A 19,433-nucleotide genomic window follows, 5' to 3' on the forward strand; every position below is an offset into this window, starting at 1 on the left:
GCTGGACACTTCTAAGCATTTGGCACAGCATCCATTATTAAAATGCTGTTCAATAACTTGCCCTCAGTAGTACAGTTATGATTGGGCCCCATATTCAAACAGGTGCTCGGTCTGATCTGAGTTTTTTTTTTTTTTTTTTTTTTTTTTTTGGTTTTTCGAGACAGGGTTTCTCTGTGGCTTTGGAGCCTGTCCTGGAACTAGCTCTGTAGACCAGGCTGGTCTCACAGAGATCCGCCTGCCTCTGCCTCCAGAGTGCTGGGATTAAAGGCGTGCGCCACCATCGCCCGGCTGATCTGAGTTTTCATCAGGGCAGGATCTAGTTAAGTCGGCTTTGGCCTCCGGCTGGGACAGTGCCGGCTGAGGGTGTTGCACGTGTGCGTCCTAACAGGAAAGCAAAACCGGCCTCTTACAAACACACCCACCCAGCCACCCACCCACACCCTGCAAACGAGTCATTACACCTATCAGTCTCACGCCTAGGGCTTCCGCTCCTGGCTCCACCCCCATCCGTTTCCAGTAGAAGAAGTTTGTCCCCCGCGCTGAGCCGTTGCTCCGCCCTCGCCGCTGCCATGGCGGCAGCTCCGCCGGTCTCCAAGGCTGAGTATCTGAAGCGTTACTTGTCTGGGGCAGATGCCGGCCTGGAAGGAGGTTCAGAGTCCGTTCGGAAGAGGCGCAAAAAACGACCGAAGCCGGGAGGCACCGCTGGCAAGGGGTGAGTGGACTTCAGGGGACATCGCGCTGCCCCGTTGCGCCTCGGTCGCAGCTCTTCCTCCTCCCCGCCCGCGCGGCGCTCCGAGCGCTGCCGACCCCGGCCGGAGCCCAGGCCCCGCTCCACTGCTCCGGGGCGAGCTTGTCGCCACTGCTGGCAGCTCAGGCCTCATCCTCTGAGCAGCGCCTTCCATGTGTTAAGGCTAGCTGGAACTTTCCTCACTGTTTTCCCGCCTTTGTAACCTTGCATTGTCCGTCGAACAGATTGGAAAGTCTTGCCCCAGAATAGTGGAGCTTATTCAAAGCCCCAGGGCTTGCTTTTTTTTTTTAATTTTATTTTAGGGTCTAAAAATTATTTCTGGGAGCTTCAAATTATCAGGAATTGATCTGGAATCAAAGATCCAAGTCCTGTTACTCTTATCTACTAACAGTATCAATTAACATGGGTGCAGTTCATCTCATGTGTCTTGGCCTCTTTCCACAAACTTCGACTGTATAACTTTCAGAACCTTGGGATGATGAAGTAGACATTGTTTTAAGGTTCGAAGTGGGGTATGCTGAGACAGATTTCGGATGAAATACCCTGTAATGACTTGGCCCCTGGAACCTGGAAAGTTTGGGATAGGGAATCCAACATCAGCCTACAGAACAAAGGAATTTCCCTATATACTTTAGTGCAGCTGCCCTAAGTTTAGCAGCTTATTAAGAAGGTGCTATTTTGGATACAAGGTCGAAACTCCGGAAGCTAATCCCATTCTTACACCCACCCTGGGTCTCCTACTTGCTAGGAGCTTAGCAGTTTAGAGAAAGTGCTAGATAGAATATAAAACGTGGCTCACCCCTCCCCTCCATGGGGGCAGCATCGTGATCTAACAGTATTATTCCCATATCTCAGCTGAGAAAATTTTGTGGCCCTCTGAAATGGGTAAACTAATTCCTCCTTTGCCCAGACTTAGCTTCATTTGGAACTTGAGCCTGGCATCATTTGGAGATGGAATCTTGGGGGTGTTACCAGTTGAGCCTATATCCAGTTAAGGTGGGTGCCAAATTCAGTGGGTTGACATCCTTATAAGAAGAAGCAATGCCATGCAGAGAAAAAAGTTTAAGCTTTGTAACAGCACTAGAGTTTGAATCCCAGCCATTCTATTTATGTTTATAGCCTGGGTGGTCTTGGGCAAGAGAGTTCATCTCTCTGAGACTCTGTGTCCAAGGCTTTAAAGCAGTGACCCTAAACACTATCGTTTGTCTGAAATGGCTGTTGTGATTAAAGATGCATCCTGTGTTCCTGGCTTTTCAAATACCTCTTTGCAGCATAGTTCGTCTGTGCGGATCACGTTATTGGCTGCCGTCATTGTTCAGTAGTTGGTGGACTGGTTCCTCAAGTCCACAGGTACTTAAGTTCCTCCACACAACGATACGGTATTTGCGGGAAAACTATTCATATCCTCTTTAAATCATTTCTGGGTTACTTTCAACACCCACTGCAGCTTAGATGGTGTACTGGCTGGTTTTGTGTCAATTCAGCATAAGCTAGGGTCGTCAGAGGAAAGAACCTTAGCAGAGGAAATGCCTCCATGAGATCTGCCTGTAAGGCATTTTCTCCTTTAGTGATGTATGCTGGAGGGCCCAGCCCATGGTTTGTGGTGCCATCCCTGGGCTGGTGATCTGGGTTCTATCAGAAAGCAGGCTGAGCAAGCCATGGGAAGCAGGCCAGTAAGCAGCTCCTGCCTCCAGGATCCTGCCCTGTTTGAGTTCCTGTCCTTGACTTCTTTCAGTGAAAAAGAAATGCTGACGTGTAAGCCACATAAATCTTTTCCTTAACTTGCCTTTTGGTCAAGGTGTTTTGTCACAGCAGTAGGAGCCCTAAGGCAGATGGTATACCAGTACATTGTTACATTGTTTAGGGCATTGTCACCAAAGAAAGTCTGTATCTGTCCAATATATTGGTAATTGTCTGTCTGTCTGTCTTTCTTTCTTTCTTTTTTTCTTTCTTTCTGTCTGTCTTTCTGTCTTTCTCTTTCTTTTTTCTTTCTTTCCTTCTTTTCCTTCCTTCTTTCTTTTCTTTCTTTCTTTTTTTTTGTTTGTTTTGTTTTTCGAGATAGGGTTTCTCTGTGTAACGGTCCTAGCTGTTCTGGAACTCACTTTGTAGACCAGGCTGGCCTTGAACTCACTGAGATCCTCATGCCTCTGTCTCTCAAGTGCTGGGATTAAAGTCGTGCGCCCCCACTGCCTGGCCTGGTAATTTTCTTTTCCCTGGGTATTTTTAGTCTGTGGTAGGTTGAATATGCAGTTGCAGAACCCATTGGTATGGAGGGCTGACTATGTCCTGTGACAGTTGTGTTAAAGAGGTCTTGATGAACAAGACTGACTTAGTCAGCAGGATATGGTGGTAGATACTTAACAATCCCAGCACAGGGGAGGCTGGGGCAGGAGAACGGGGTTTGAACCTAACCATAGGGAGAGTATCCGAGAAGGGGGGAAATGAACAAATAAAAGAATGTCCTAGCCCTTGGCTGTTGGAACTTAGAGTTTAACGGGAATGTGGGCTTTATACAACTAGTGATACAACAAATTGATTTAACTTGTTTGATAAATACAAATGAAAACATTCTAAGAGTGTGTAGAGGGATTTCCAGCTTGGGAGTAAGAGACAGTGAACAAGAAAAATACATTCAAGAAAGCTATTCAATGTCAGAACCCAAAGAAAATGAGATCCCTGGTTAAGGGAGAGGAAAGTGGGCCTGGCAGAGGGAAGGGGCTGCATTTGTAAAACCTGCTAGAGTAAGAAATTTGACTCAATCCAAGATGGACAGTGATAGACCAGGAGGTGGCACACACCTTTAATCCCAGCATTTGGGAGACAGAGGCAGGTGGATCTCTGAGTTTGAGGCCAGGTTGGTCTCCAGGGTGAGTTCTGGGACAGCTGGGGCTATTATATACAGAGAAACCCTGTCTCCAAAAACAAACAAATGATGGACAGTGGTGGGGTGGTTTGATGGTAGCCGTCCATATAGGCAAAGACTGAGCCATACTTTAATTTTTTTTTTTCAGGACAGAGTTTCTCTGTGTAGCTTTGGAGCCTGTCCTGACAGAGATCCGCCTGCCTCTGCCTCCCGAGTGCTGTGATTAAAGGCGTGTGCTACCACCGCCCAGCTTGAGCCATACTTTTGAACTTTAAAAGCCAATACGAGGCCAGTGAGATGGCTTAGTGCTTGCCAGCAAACGTGACATCCCGAGTTCAGACACCCTGAACCCACATGGTGGAGGGAGAGAACCGACTCCTGCAGTTGTCCTCTGGCTTCCATATGTGTGCTGTGGTACATGAATATACCATCGCATATACACACATGATAAATAAATGTAAAAAAAAAACTAATAGGCTAGTGTACATAGGCCTGTGTCCCAGAATGAGTGCCTTTTTGAGCCTTTTATTGTTCCCATCTAGAATGCGGATTGTTGATGATGATGTGGGCTGGGCAGCTATCTCTACCACTAAGCCGGAAAAGGAGGAGGAAGAGGATGGAGATTTGCCTGTGGTATGTATCTTGGAGTCTTGTTGGGACTTTGAAATGATTCAGGTGTCTCATCCTTGACTCCCCATTGTGGGCTAAAACTGTAGGGGAAAGCTGAGCAAAGAGCTGTCTGGTGCTGTTTTTGTCTATGATGCTCGTACAAATGATCCCAAAGTAGTGATTTGACTGTGTGCTGGTGTGAATATGATGAGTTTTCAGCAGAAGGTTTTGAATTTTGATCTTCCAGCCTAGCACTGTTCAGGTATGATAGTCAGGTGACCAGAGGGAGACATAAGCAATTCTCTGCATGCAAGGATGACTTAGGTAGACTTAGTTTATTGAGTACCAATCATGTACCAGGCACTGCCAAGCGAACACAAAGGATCTCATTCAGTTTTCAGAGCAGTCCTTTGAGTCCTGCTTCTAGAAATAAGGGCATTGAGCTCAGTGATGGGGCACACACCTTTCATCCCAGCACTCGGGAGGCAGTGGCAGGCGGATCTCTGTGAGTTGGAGGCCAGCCTGGTCTCCAGGACCGCCCAGGGATAGAGCTCAGAGTAGATTATATGAGGAGTGATGGTGGGACTTGGGGAGCAGAAGTAGTACAGAGGAATGATGGCCTGCGTTTGAATTCCATTTTTACGGTTGGCTAGCCTAGGGTCATTTACCTTCTCTGGGGCACAGTTTGCTGGTCAGTGGCCTCGGATCTTTCTTGGCAGGATTATGGTAAAGAACTGACTAGGAGAATCAGGCTTGCACAGCTGCTTTGTATAGCTGCAGCCACGCTGAAGGTCTCAGTCGGAAAGGGATTAGAGGTCAGAGTTAAGACAGAGGAAAAGAAGTTCTCTGAGGGCAGATAGGGGTTCAGTAAAACCAAGAATGTTCTTTTGCTGTTGCAGAATACAGGGACTGACTTGAAAGGTGAGTTCTGCATCGGGGAGGGTTCTATGAGTGGTCATTTATCATTGATCAGGAAGATTGGAGGCTGTCTCTGAACGTTCTGTAATTTGGTGTATGGCCAGTAGTTCCCTTTAGTTGGATTCAAGACCTGTCATTGTGACAATCACAGGAAAGGCTTCATAGGGCCGAGTCTTTGATTAACGATAGGCAGGTTAGGAAGGCCGTGTTCTCACTGTGCGTGGAGACTAAAAATGTGGAAGGAATGAGCTTTTCACTTCCACATGGCCGTTGTGTGCCAGCACGATTACTAAGAAGGTTTGTATGATTTTATCTCTGGAGGGAGAGTGACAGTGTTCACGGGCCAAGAGCATCAGCACTGCTGCGTGGTTCCTGATGCCTGCCACAGGGTGAGTGGGCCCTGTGTGTGTTAGGAGGTTCTTGTGACGAGTGCTCCTTGGCCAGATTGTGCAGTCTCTTACTGCAGTGTCCCACTCCTGCAGGTGGCTGAGTTTGTGGATGAGCGTCCAGAAGAGGTGAAGCAGATGGAGGCCTTCCGCTCCAGTGCCAAATGGAAGCTCCTTGGAGGTGAGTGTCAGCAGCAGATACTCTAAATGTCTGCTCTATAGGGCAGGTCCCTTCTTGCTTTAGAGCAGTGGTTCTCGACCCCTTTGGGGGTTGCCTATCAGATATTATATCATATTACTTCTATATTATTTTATATTACAAATTACATTATAAATATTTATTTTACAAATCATAGTAGTAACAAAATGACAGGAAGTAGCAGTGAAATAATGTTATGGTCGGGGTCACCACATCATGAGGAACTGTGTTAAAGGTCACAGTGTTAGGAAGTTGAGAACCACTGCTCCAGAGGAATGTGTTGCTTGTTTCATTGTGTGTAGAAGGAACGGTGGGCTATGATCCCACCCGGCTCCCGGCCGCCTGGCTAGCTTATGCCCCGAAATAACAACACACAAATTGTATTCTTTTGAACACTGCCTGGCCCATTATATCTAGCCTCTTATTGGCTAATTCTCACATATTGATTAACCCATTTCTAATAATCTGTGTAGCACCACGAGGTGATGGTTTACCGGGAAAGATTCAGCATGTCTGACCAGGCGGCTGGCTCCATGGCATCTGACCAACTATGCTTTCTTTCTCCCAGCATTCTGTTCTGTCTACTCCATCTATCTAAATCCTGCCCTATCAAAAAGCCAAGGCAGTTTCTTTATTAACCAATGAGAGTAACACATAGACAGATGACCCTTCTCCATCAGTTGTGTCAGTGATTATGACAATTGTGGGGAAAAGGTGTCAGGACTTCTGGAGGAGGACACGGGGCATTAGAGACTGACTTGTTAGACCATGACTGTTTAGAAACCTTTTAGCCCCGTTCCTCCCTGGCCCACAAGAGGGAGCAGTTGGTAACAGCAGGACTTTGGAAGGACCATATAAATAACAGGAAGAGCATGGAGGCCCAGGATTCCCAGGCTTGTGAGAGTTAAGAAATCTGTATAAAGCATTGTTCCACAGTAGATAACAGTTAATGTTTGATTTTTTCTTTTTTTTTCCTGATTGCCCCTCTTAAAAGGGGAGCATAGTGACATGGATTAAATACTTAGTACGTTTCATTTGATATGTACAAGTTTAGTCACTGTGCCTTTAAAAAGGAGTGAGTAAGCCTGTAAATGATCTAGACTGCATAGCAACAGGAGTCACTGGAAATGAATTGGATTGGGAGGGGACATGTCTCCTCTGAGTAATGGTGGCCTTAGGGGGGATCCCCAGAACCTCTGTTTTCATGTCTGTTAGACACAATCACCTGCCTTGCTTACTATAAGAGTACTATGAATGAATGTGCTTTGCACACTGGGGTCTTGGGAGGAAGTGAGAGGAGTTACTCTTTAGGTTGTCTGTGAGTGCTGCTTTGCTGCCCCTAAGCACAGGAGCCAGGTAGACCTTATGGGCTTTTCCAGTAGTTCAGAGATAGGTGTTTCTGGGCCATGTTTTTAAACTGGGTGAGATATGCACGGCGCTCTGTGGGGAATCTGACTGTTTGCTTTTGTATTTAGACCACAGTGAAGATGGGCATTTCTGTCATGATGAGCAAGATCCATCTTCTCCTAGGAGGGTTCGTCATGACACCCCAGATCCATCTCCTCCCAGGAAGACCCATTATGATACACCAGATCCGTCTCCTCCTAGGAGGGTTCGTCATGACACCCCGGATCCATCTTCTCCTAGGAGATCCCGTCATGACACCCCAGATCCCTCTCCCCCAAGGAGATCCCGTCATGACACCCCAGATCCCTCTCCCCCAAGGAGATCCCGTCATGACACCCCAGATCCCTCTCCCCCAAGGAGATCCCGTCATGACACCCCAGATCCATCTCCCCCAAGGAGATCCCGTCATGACACCCCAGATCCATCTTCTCCTAGGAGATCCCGTCATGACACCCCAGATCCCTCTCCCCCAAGGAGATCCCGTCATGACGCAGACACATCTCCTCCTAGAAGGGTCCGCCATGACTCAGACGCTTCTCCCCCCAGGAAGTCTCATCGTAATTCTTCAGGTGTATCTCCTAGGAGAGGCCATCTTGGTTCCTCGGGTGTCTCTCCCCCTAGAAGGGCCCATAACCACTCCCCTGACACAGCCACACATAGGAGGACTTTTGACACTTCAGACCCACAGCCTCTCAGGAGGGCCCGTCATGACTCCCCTGATTTGGAACTGTCCAGAACCAAAAGTAGTAAAGCTGCGGAAAGATCCTCTAGCAAGACTGTACATCAGAGGGGGCTGGGACCCTCTCACTCATCACTCTCCAAGAACAGCAAGTACGGGCAGGACTCTGACCTTTCTCCACGGAAACGGCAAACAAAGGCTCATGTTGGAGCTAAGAAGCAGCTTGATCCTAAAGGTGAGCATATGGCTGTTTGTAAGAGGAACTTGATCTTGTGAGTATGAGAGTGAGTTTCCTTGGAAACATTTTGAAACACGAGAGGCTAGGCGTAGAGTTAAAAACTCCCAGGGGTAGGGAGGAAAGTTCTTATGTGCTCTTGCTCACCCTTGTACCCCATAAAAAGGCACTGATGGGGCAGGCAAGGTGGCTTTGTAGGTGAAAGAATTTTCTGTACCAGTGCAGTGAAAGGAGAAAACTGACTCTGAATGCTGCCCTCTGTCCTCCACATATGGGCGCCTGCACTCACACACACATACAGTAATAATGGATGCAAATGAAAGCTGTGAATAGAATGCACAGGAAGGTTTAAACCAACTGTCATTCAGACAGTGTCATTGTTAGTGTTGTAGCCAGGGCCTTGGGTGCTTTCTGGCGTGCATGAGCCTGGCTGTGCAGAGTGTACCTGCTGTGTATGATCTTGCATGAGCCTGGCTGTGCAGAGCGTACCTGCTGTGTGTGATCATGCATGAGCCTACCTGTGCAGAGTTTACCTGCTGTATGTGATCTTGCATGAGCCTGGCTGTGCAGAGCGTACCTGCTGTGTGTGATCATGCATGAACCTACCTGTGCAGAGTTTACCTGCTATGTATGATCTTGCATGAGCCTTGCTGTGCAGAGTGTACCTGCTATGTATGATCTGGCATGAGTGGTTGTGCAGAGTGTACCTGCTGTGTGTGATCATGCATGAGCCTGGCTGTGCAGAGCATACCTGCTGTGTGTGATCTTGCTTGCTCTCTCCACTCAACAAAGTTTCTCTGGTTTGTAGGTATTGTTATGTTACTGTGATTTTCTTTCTTTTTTTATTTTTAACCTTTTTATGTTATATAAATTGACTCAGCCATTTTCCTGAGATTGCATGCTTTGGATTATTTCTAGCTTTGCTCTTAGGATAGTTGACAGTCATCCTGTACATATACTGTTGAAACAACTATGGATTGTTTCTTATCTTAGATCTCTTGGGGATTTAAGTGACAGGTTCCTAGAAAGCTGAGCAGTTGTTTGCTAGGTCAGAACGTGTGGCCGTTGCTACAACCTGGTACCCACTGTCATCGAGAGCAGACCTATGCATTTGTTCTAGCAACTGTTTTGATTTTAAAGTTAAATTACTTTTGTTGTAGAAGGAGCAGGTGTGTCCTGCTGCTCAGTTGGTAGAGCATGAGACTCTTAATCTCAGGTCGTGGGTTTGAGCCCCATGTTGGGTGCCGATCTGTTGTAGAAGGAGCGGGCTGCGTCCCGCTGCCTGGCTAGCTTAACCCCCGAAATAACCACAAAAAAATTGTATTAATTTAATTACTGTCTGGCCCATTATATCTGGCCTCTTTTTGGCCAACTCTCACATCCTGATCAAACCCATTTCCGTTAATCTGTGTATCACCACAAGGTCATGGCTTACCTGGAAAGATTCAGCGTCTCTGACCTGGCGACTTCATGGCGGCTCTCCCTGTCTGCCTTCCTCCTCCCAGCCTTCTGTTCTATTTACTCCGCCTGCCTAAATGCTGCCCTATCAAAAGCCCAAGGCAGTTTCTTTATTCAACCAATGAAAGCAACACATAAATTATTTTATTGAGTTTGAGGACATCAGCACATACTCCAGGCCTTCCTGACTCTGCCATACCATGAGGGCTGACTCCAAACTCTTCTGTTGATTCTGGACAGAGTGGCAGTGGTAGACCAAAGTATAGATGAATATCTGAAATTTCACATACTTTTCAATGTCCCCAGACACTGGTGGCCAGGACACAGAGCCCCTGACTTTGTTCTCTGTGTCTCCTGTGCTTGTTTTGTTTTTTTATAAGATGGCCGAGTACCCCAGTGTGGTAAGGTTTTGTTTTTGTTTTTTGTTTTTTTCCAAGACAGAGTTTCTCTGTAGCTTTGGAGCCTGTCCTGGAACTAGCTCTTGTGGACCAGGCTGGCCTCGAACTCACAGAGATCTGCCTGCCTCTGCCTCCCGAGTGCTGGGGATTAAAGGAGTGTGCCACCACCACCTGGTACATGGTAAGTTCTTACAAATATTCTTCCAAGGAGGTTAATTTATCCTCCTTTTTTTCTACCTGTGCTGGGTCCAAAACCAGGGCCTTACGTACTTGGTTCACTTTACCTCTGAACCATCCCTTTCTTTAATCCCTAGGTTCTCTTAACCCAGAGATTTCATACACGCTCTTCACCTAGGAAACAGAGGAGTCACACTTTGACTGCCTTTCTGCCTAGGTGTCTGCCAAAAAGCCTCTGATTCAGACCTTTCTCCTCCACGGCAAAAACAAAATCCAGGACACCAGGATTCTGACTCAGATCTGTCACCGCCACGGAACAGACAGAGACACCGGAGCTCTGACTCTGACCTCTCTCCACCCCGGAGAAGACAGAGGACCAAATCTTCTGATTCTGATCTCTCTCCTCCTCGAAGGAGTCCCCATCCCGGGAAGAAGGTAGGGATTTCAAGGACTTGTGTCTTTATCAGACACATCTATCCTCCCATCTATCTTTACAGACACCAAAAACATTGCAGCCAGAGAGTCAAGATTCAGTTCAGTAAGTGTGAGTTAATGTACTTCTGGAACTTCTCTCTGAAGTCTGCATGGCTCTGACTCATTTGAGCTGGACTTGTAAGCAGAGGCTTGGGGATGCCTTTTCCAGGTGCTTGAAGGTTTGAAGGCTTTGCAGATACTGCACAAAATGATGCTCAGAATATCTTGGATTATGGACTGCTGTCTATTTCCAGTTTTGGATCAGGAGTGCCTAGCTTATACCAGATTTCCTAGGTGGCTCCAGCCTTTTATAGCCTTGTAATGCCGTAAGTTTCAGTATCTCCAGAAGCCTCCCTGTTGTTGCTGGGTTTTTTTGTTGTTGTTGTTGTTGTTGTTGTTTTGAGAGTACTCCAGGGTTGCCTTGAACTTCAGACCCACCTGCATCCTCCCACCTGATAGGATGATTAGGCCACCACCTGTTTTTTTTTTTTTTTGTTTTTTTTGTTTTTTTTTGGTTTTTCGAGACAGGGTTTCTCTGTGGTTTTGGAGCCTGTCCTGGAACTAGCTCTTGTAGACCAGGCTGGTCTCGAACTCACAGAGATCCGCCTGCCTCTGCCTCCCGAGTGCTGGGATTAAAGGCGTGCGCCACCACTGCCCGGCCTGTTTTCTTAATAATAAGCTGAGGCTTACAGCTTGCAGAGTGCAGTTGGAAGCACAGAACCCCAGGAAACCAATCATAGCTTTAAATCCTTCTTCTGCTACTTAGTATCTGTGAGATTGGGCAAGAAACTTGATTCCTTTAATCCTCAGCTTCCTTTCTGAAACATGGATAGGTGAGTTCAAGGCCAGCCTGTCCTGTATGGGACCCTATCTTAAAAAGAGAAAGAAAGCTTGCGTGTTCTTAGCCTCTTCTTCTATGGGCTGTGTGTTTCTCTTTCTGTTTACTTTAAAATTTAATAGTATAAAGTGTATCATGAGATTAGAAATTCCTCCCTGTGGTGTGAGCCTGTGGTCAATAATAATGAGAATATGAAACTAGAGATTTTGGTTTGGCTATTGCTGATGATCAGACATACAAGCAACTAGCTGCCTCACGGTGTTGACTGTTGCCTCTTCTCTTGCACAGACTGCACACATGTATTCCTGTTCTCTTGCGCAGACTGCACACACGTATTCCTGTTCTCTTGCACAGACTGCACGCATGTATTCCTCTTCTCTTGCACAGACTGCACACATGTATTCCTGTTTTCTTTCACAGCATGCACGTATGTATTCTGGAGCAAAAACTGGATTGGTGACTGATGTTCAGCGGGAGCAGCAGGATCTCAAGAAACAGGACCAAGACACCACAGCCCTTGAAGGTACAAACGAGAGCATTCAGGGGCCACTTCCAGCTCGTGTAGCTCTCTGTCTTTTCTGTTTTTAAGTGTGGCTTATTGTATTTGCTAGTTGAAACTTTTCATTGCTTCCATGTGTCTACTCAGGTTTTTGTGCAGCACTCTAACCTCAGTAATCCAAGTGCTTCTTTCCCCATGATGTGCATATGTTGGTAGGAGCCACTGTGGCCTGACTGCAGAGTTCCTACCATCACGAAGATCCCAAGCAGCTGGTCTTGAGTGCTAGAATGTTATTTGATTGTGATGCTTGGTGTTTATCTTTAAAAATGTGATTTCCCATCATAGCTCAGTTTGAATTCGCTGAAACGGTGTTTCGAGACAAGTCTGGTCGTAAGAGGAATTTGAAGCTGGAACGCCTGGAGCAGAGGAGAAAAGCAGAGAAGGACTCAGAGCGAGATGAGCTTTATGCCCAGTGGGGCAAAGGGTAAGAGCACCTCTGAACACAAAGCTCATCTGGGGATGAGCCTCAGGTGCTGAGTCTCTGAGAGATGGTAGGCTCCTACCTCCAGCTGGGATTCTGAGCTTTTACACTATTAGCCTCTGCTGCTACAAAGAGGAAATTCTGCAGAGTAGCATTGCAGTCCCTCAATGTAGGAGGAAATGGTTACCCAGGATGCTTCTTTTTTTGCCCAGGCTTGCCCAGAGCCGGCAGCAGCAGCAGAATGTAGAGGATGCAATGAAGGAGATGCAGAAGCCTCTGGCCCGCTATATTGATGATGAAGATCTGGATCGGATGCTGAGAGAACAAGAGAGAGAAGGGGACCCGATGGCCAACTTCATTAAGAAGAATAAGGCTAAGGAGAACAAGCACAAGAAAGGTGAGACTGGGAGTTGCCAGAGCTGGAGGTGGGTTAAGAGGGCATGGACACAGCTTTCAACAGAGGAGCCTGCCCACAGCTGGAATGCCTGTTGGAAGCTTGGGTTCAAAACAATGGGAACTCTCATGAAGAATTCTCCTATTGCCATCCAGCTCTGAATCAAATTATGACAGTAGCTAATTTCTTTTTTCTCATTTTTGTCTTTAGTGAGGCCTCGCTATAATGGTCCTGCACCTCCTCCCAATAGATTCAATATCTGGCCTGGATACCGCTGGGATGGAGTGGACAGGTAGATGTGATTTCTATTTTTCTTCTCTCCTCTGTCTGGCTCTTTTTTTTTTTTTTTTCTTCCTTTGACACAAGGTTTCTCTGTATAATGTTGGCTGTCCTGAAACTCGCTCTGTATACCAGGCTGGCCTTGAACTCACAGAAATACAGCTGCCTCTGCCTTCCAAGTGCTGGGATTAAAGGTGTGCACCACCACCATCTAGCCTTCTTTTGCTTGCCTTAACCTTTCTTCTCTGTTTTTCTTTTTTCGCTTTTGTTTTTGAGACAATGTCTCACTACATAGCCCAGCTGATCTCAGCTCATATACCACCTCCCGAGTACTGGGAATGCAGGCATGGGAACCACAGCTGACTTTGTGCCGTCTTAGATCGTCTATGCTTGTCCCCACTCTCTCCTGCTTTGTGTGTGTCAGTTCTAAGGTTTGGGGTATTTCTCCTATTCGTTTCAATGTCCTTTCAAAAGCTCAGGACAGATAATCGAAGCAGTTCTGACAGGACACACTTTGTTTCAAACATTGGCCAGAGGATGGGCAAGGCTTGTGTGTTGCATCCTTCTCTGTATTGTGTCTTTACCAGGAATTCTCTTCACTGTCCTAGGAGGAAGTCCAAGGTAATGTCTGAGCCCCGCCACCTCACGTGGTCACTTACTAGTGCCTCACTTGAGTACTCAAGAGGCTTCCTGACTGCCAGGACAGCCCCTGCCTACTGCCAGTCGCAGGTCCCATCTCAGGGCCCACACGGGACATTAGCATTTAGTATGATGATTCTCAGAGTTGTAAGTCTCAGGACTCTGTTATACTCTGTGCTAGTGAGACGACTCTGTGGGTGAAGGCACTTGATGTCAAGCCTAATGATGTGAGTTCAAGTCTTGGGACCCACGTGATAGGAGAGCACCGTCTCTTCAAAATTGTTCCTTCCTCCACACACTCACTTAGTGTGTGTGTGCCCATATGAACAAGTATATAATTTTGAAAGAAACTATTGAAGATCCCAAAAAGCTTTTTGTGTTGATTATATATTTATAGTCACTATATTAAAAATTTAAGTATATTTTTAAAAGCACTTATTTACTGTGTAAAATAATAAAGCTCCTATATGCTAATATAATTACTATTACATTTAATGGAAAATAATTATTTTCCAACAAACCAAAAGGACAGAATTGATTTAACTTTTTGCAAATGTAGTTAATGTCTAGCTTATAGTAGAGAGCTAGATTCGGGATTTGTCTATTGTGACGTGTTTAGATGAAGTGCAGGAGGGAAGTACAGCCTGCCGTGTCACCAGCAGAAAAGGGAGATATAAAGCAAAGAACAAAACCTAGCTCCTTACACTTTTATGTGGGTCTGAAACATGCAAAGAGCTTTTTGATAGTTTTGCATTAAAATTTATGGTCTTTGTGGCTTTTTTTCTTTTCTTTGAGACAGACTCTCTCTGTGTAGCCCTGGTATTCACCTGGAATTTTCTTATTATAGACCAGATTGGTCTTGAACTCAAAAGACATCTACCTGCCAAGTTCTGGTATTAAAGGCATGTGCCACCACCATTGCTTGCATACACAATTTATAGTCTCTTTTTTCCCCCCTCTTTTAAGTTTATTTTTGTATGTGGTTGTTTGCCTACTTTTATGTCTATGCGGGAAGAATGCTGGGGCAGCCAGAAGAGGGCTTCCCCTGAGACTGAAATTAGAATAGGGTGCTGGGACTCACATGCAGGTCCTCTGGAAGAGCAGCCACTTAGTTATCTTAATCCTTGTGCCGTCTCTCCAGCCTATGGACATTTTATGCTTTGCATCTTTTGCCCATGCATGTATTATTGCATGTATTGGTCGTGTGTGACATATAGATCTGCTGAGTTTTCAGACCTCCAAATGGTGACTTTTTCACTGTGCACTGTCAGAAAATCACTTGGTATACTGAGAAGTTTCTCTGAAATGCACAATGGATTGGTCCAGGATATTTTCATATTCTTTTGCGTCTCCCTTGTGACTGTTGCACTTGATATATGTTCTGCAGTTACTTGGGAAGATTGCACTTTATAAAATCTGTTAGGCTAAGGTGGCTTTGGAGTTTCCAAAACCTGTGGCCTGATGTCTTAGTTGTTTTCTGTCAGTTGCTATCAGTTGTGAGTGTTTTGTTTCAGCTGGTTTGCTTCCAGAATTCCCATTTGATGGCTTGCATATCTCCCCCGAGATTTCCCATCTGCTTACCAATTTAGAGACAGCTTTCTCTTTTTGGAAAATATATATAAATGGTGTTTTGAGTCCTTTCTGCTGATTGCAACATTCAATTCACAGGATTGGTTTCTGTTGATAGCCTATCGCTCTCTTCCTCCCCAATCTCTCCCCTCTGTTTTGGGGATAGGACCCCACTCTGTGAGCTAGTCAGGTTTAGAATTGGCTATGTAGCCCAGGCTGGTCCTGAGCTCAAGGGTCCTCCTGCCATAGCCTCTTGAATATTGAAATTGTATGCTGGTGACACCATAACTGGCTAACACTTTCACTGTAGGGTATCCTGTGCGCATGCATAGTGATTCCCCAAAGCTCGCTGTGAAGTTTGGGGTAGATAATTGGGTCTATCCCCTTTGCAGTATCTCTGTCTCAGGATTTAATTTTGTAGCATCTCTTCCCACTGCCACTAACACCTCAAGCTAGTCAAGCCATGGTTCTGCCTGTGGCCTACTTTTGCTGTGTAGATTGAGAAGTTGCCCTCTGGCAGAACGACTCCCATTGGATTTTTTTCTTGCTTTAGTACTCAACCATGCCTTCAATTGCAACTTATTTTGTGCAGGTTTTATAATTACTGTTTGAGGGTTGGAATCTACTTCCTACCTTATTCTGGCCTAAGGTGTTGTCTTCTGTCCCTCAGGCTGTTTCTGGAATCTAAGACTCCAGTTCTTGTGGGTAGAGAGCCATAGAGAGGCTGTGGTTGCTGGCTAGCTGGCTGCTGTGCTTTTCTGGTCACAGTGTAGTTCATTTGGCAGGGGGGTGTTCCTGAAGTCTTACTTGCTTCATACCCAGAGGTGGCTCTTGTTGCAGCTGCTGGTTGTTGCTGCTGAAGTGCTTACTATGCTGTTCATTTCTCTGACTTTCTTTGCACACCAGACTTAGAACTCTGCAGACCTAGTTTTGTTGTTTGTTTTTGATTTTTTGAGACAGGGTTTCTTGGTACAGCAGCCCTGGCTGTTCTAGAATTCACTTTGTAGACCAGGCTGACCTTGAAACTCAAAGAGATCTGCCTGCCTTTGCCTCCTGAGTGCTGGAATTAAAGATGTGTGCCACCATGCCTGGCTAATCTAGTTTATTATTATTATTATTATTCATTTAATCTTCTTTTCTGAGTATGTTTTTTAGTCATTTTGTCTCCCAGAGTTCTCATGTGTGTGTGTGTATGTGAAGTATGTGTATTTTTCGTATGTGTACAAATGTTTTGTCTCATAGGAAAAATAAATAAGAAAGGGGTGGCAGTGCAGAGAAAGAAGGGTGGGGAGGGAATTTGAGATTTGTGGTCCACTCACCATTTACTTAAACCTCACCCCTGAATTGGCTTCCATAATGACCTGTTCTTGGTTCCTTGTCATGTCTTGACCCCATCTTGAATGACCCTTTCTCTGTTAGTCCCTGGGGTTTCCCAGTTCTCCATCAGTAGCCCCTCACTGTTCTTCAGGCTGCCTCCAGCCACTATCTGTCTGTCTGTCCATGGTTCCAGATCTGTAGTCTGATGCAGACTAGTGTGTTCATCAGCATGGTGGAGTCTTCTGTCCATGCATGTTTGAGGTGCCTCAGATGCGATCACACGTACAGAGCATACTCCTCTACGCTTGCTTCCCTCCTGTGCTCATTAGCCTGTGAGATGGCATCCCCATTTATCTGGTCATTTGGTGACTAACTGGTGAGGCACACTGACCTCCTCCTTTGACTGTGACTAGTCAGCCAAAATCCTGCTGATTTTGCCTCTTATGACCCTGTTGCCATCCTTGGTATCACTGCCTTCCTCTGTTGCCCTGGCGACTGTAGTAATTTTCTTGTCACACATCTCCAGAGTGCTGTCTTTGAAATGCAATTTTAACTCAACTTTCCCCAATGAAATGTTTTTTGTTTGTTTTTGTTTTGTTTTGTTTTTGAGATAGGGTTTTTCTGTGTAACAGCTCTGGCTGTCCTGGAAGTAGCTCTTGTAAACGAGGCTGGCCTCAAACTCACAGAGATATGCCTGCCTCTGCCAGTTTTTTGTTTTTTTTTTTTTTACCATGTCCTAAGCTCACGGGGATTTGGCGTCCAGTGTTGACTCATGGCCACTCCCTTTGTCACACTCTAGGCTCTGTCCACACTAGTGAGCACTGCCCAGGCCAAGGGTCTTGTTCCTATGCCTGTGTATCTGTTGCTTTCAGACTGAGGTTTGGGGCCATTCCCACAAGGTGGCTTGCTTAGTCCTTCCTGATCCTTTTACTACCATCCCCCGTCTGTCTGTGCCACTTGTCTGAGTTTGTCAGAACAGGTGCTTTGTCGCTCTGCCACATCCATAGCACTTAATTTCCAGTGAGAGCTCAGTCATGCTTAAATAATGGAGTGTAGTAGGAGCTGAGGGCTGCGTTCCTGCTGCCTGGCTCCTGGCCATCTGGCTAGCTTATGCCCCAAAATAACAACACACAAACTGTATTCTTTTAAACATTGCCTGGCCCATTATATCTAACCTCTTCTAGGCTAATTCTCACGTATTAATTTAGCCCATTTCTAATAATCTGTGTAGCACCGCTAGGTGCGCTTACCGGGAAAGATTCAGCATATCTGACCTGGCAGCTTGCTTCATCGTGTCTGGCTCTGAGAGGAGCTGCATGACGTCTGAGCTCACTTCCTCCCAGCATTCTGTTCTGTTTACTCCACCCACCTATGTTCTAACCTATCAGGGCCAACCAGTTTCTTTATTAATTAACCAATGACCTTCCTCCATCAATGGAGCTTGTGAACCAACAGCCGAGAGAGAGTTGAGTCTTTGTTTTTGTGCTGTGTATTGGGTTCAGCCTGGTACACGCTAGGCAGGGGCTCTATCTCTACTACTGAGTTACATCCCCAGCCTTCATTTTACTGTTTTTTTTTTTTTTTCCTGAGACAGCCCTGGCTGTCCTGGAACTCACTCTCATAGACCAGGCTGGCCTCAATCTCATAGAGATCCTCCTGCCTCTGCCTTCCGAGTGCTGGGGTTAAAGGTGTTCACCTTTGTGCCCAGCTATTTTACTATTTTTTTTTTTTTTTTTTTTTTTTGAGACAGGGCTTCATGAAGTTGTTAGGCTGACCTTGGGCTAACTCTGTAGCCCAAGCAGGACTTGAACTTGTGATCTTCCTTCTCAGTCTTTGGAGTATCTGAGATTTCAGGCCTAACTGTATCGAGCCTTTGTAGGGAATAGTGAAGGTTGAAGGTTTGAAACAATTCTTTAAGTGTGGCGATAGGTCTGAACAGGGACTGGGAAATGGTTAATTTGCATGTTTTGTTGCTTTGATGTTATTGCATATGTTTTAGATGTATTCCCTTGAGTAGCTTCCCTGTCCACTTTAAAATAAACATTCTGGGTTCTGGCTGACTAAAACTTCTCTTTTGATTGCAGATCCAATGGCTTCGAACAGAAGCGCTTTGCCAGGCTCGCCAGCAAGAAGGCTGTGGAGGAGCTTGCCTACAAGTGGAGTGTGGAGGACATGTAGCTTCTCCGAGGCTGTGCGGTGCTGTGGTGGTGGTGGCACAGGACAGCCCGACATCCAGCTTCTAATGCTTGTCTTGCTAGACCCAGACCAGCAACTCGCGGTCAGTTCTGACCTTTGGACTAGGCACCTACCCTTGGCTGTGTCCGTGCTCTCTGACTGTCTTTGGCAGAACACAGTGACTTCTCTATCCCAGGGCTTGTTCTTAGCCAGTGCTTTTCTTCTTATTTTTAAAAATAAACACATATTTATTTTTTGTAATCATTTCCTAACTGGGTATTCTGCTTGGGGAAGAATTCCAGCTAGTATTGAACTTCCTGGGGTCTTGGGAGTGTTAGTGAAGGCTGTTTCCTTCATCTAGCGAGCAGTGTGAGTAAAACCTTCGGGAGTGGCAGTTGTTCTTCTGTGCAAATCAGAATTTAGTGTTAAAACAGGTTCAGGAATCCTGGAACCTGGTGTGTGATGAGGTAGCAGGTGCTACATGTTAGTGGGAAAGGTGGCTAGTGGGGCTCAGAAAATTATTGTTATTTTTATTATTGTATGAACAAAAGTGAAGTGGGTCCTAAAGCCATTATGGACCCAGATGAAGTTTAGTGCCGTGAAGCTGGAAGATGGCTCATACGAGGGCCCTAGGCTTGTGACCCCAGCAGCAAGTATTAAAATCTGGTAGGAGCAAGTGATGGGTTGCACC

General features: G+C 46.0%; 1 protein-coding gene across 3 annotated transcripts; it reads left to right on the forward strand.

Moving 5' to 3' along the window:
* The first annotated feature begins 563 nt into the window (after positions 1–563).
* Bud13 (BUD13 homolog) lies at positions 564–19,026 on the forward strand. 3 transcript variants are annotated; one of them, XM_041638580.1, is made up of 11 exons: positions 564–712; positions 4,154–4,244; positions 5,621–5,705; positions 7,199–7,466; positions 7,584–8,044; positions 10,295–10,512; positions 11,810–11,912; positions 12,234–12,372; positions 12,582–12,766; positions 12,974–13,055; positions 18,652–19,026. In XM_041638580.1, the coding sequence occupies exons 1-11, from the start codon at positions 570–572 to the stop codon at positions 18,743–18,745; spliced, it is 1,869 nt and encodes a 622-aa protein (XP_041494514.1). In that variant the 5' UTR covers positions 564–569; the 3' UTR covers positions 18,746–19,026. The 3 variants fall into 3 exon arrangements, with proteins under 3 accessions (XP_041494514.1, XP_041494512.1, XP_041494513.1); XM_041638578.1 differs by having other exon boundaries at positions 7,199–8,044; XM_041638579.1 differs by having other exon boundaries at positions 7,199–8,044; positions 10,355–10,512.
* The last annotated feature ends 407 nt before the right edge of the window (positions 19,027–19,433 follow it).

Source organism: Microtus oregoni, unplaced genomic scaffold (assembly GCF_018167655.1).
Source record: "Microtus oregoni isolate MIOR12 unplaced genomic scaffold, Mior012 000055F_ref0000237, whole genome shotgun sequence".
Classification (NCBI taxonomy): Eukaryota; Metazoa; Chordata; class Mammalia; order Rodentia; family Cricetidae; genus Microtus; species Microtus oregoni.

Coding starts and splice junctions, on each gene's coding strand:
- Bud13 (XM_041638578.1), top strand. CDS start 570: ATGGCGGCAGCTCCGCCGGTCTCCAAGGCTGAGTATCTGAAGCGTTAC. Junction 713..4,153: donor GGAGGCACCGCTGGCAAGGG/GTGAGTGGACTT, acceptor GTTCCCATCTAG/AATGCGGATTGTTGATGATG. Junction 8,045..10,294: donor GAAGCAGCTTGATCCTAAAG/GTGAGCATATGG, acceptor CTTTCTGCCTAG/GTGTCTGCCAAAAAGCCTCT.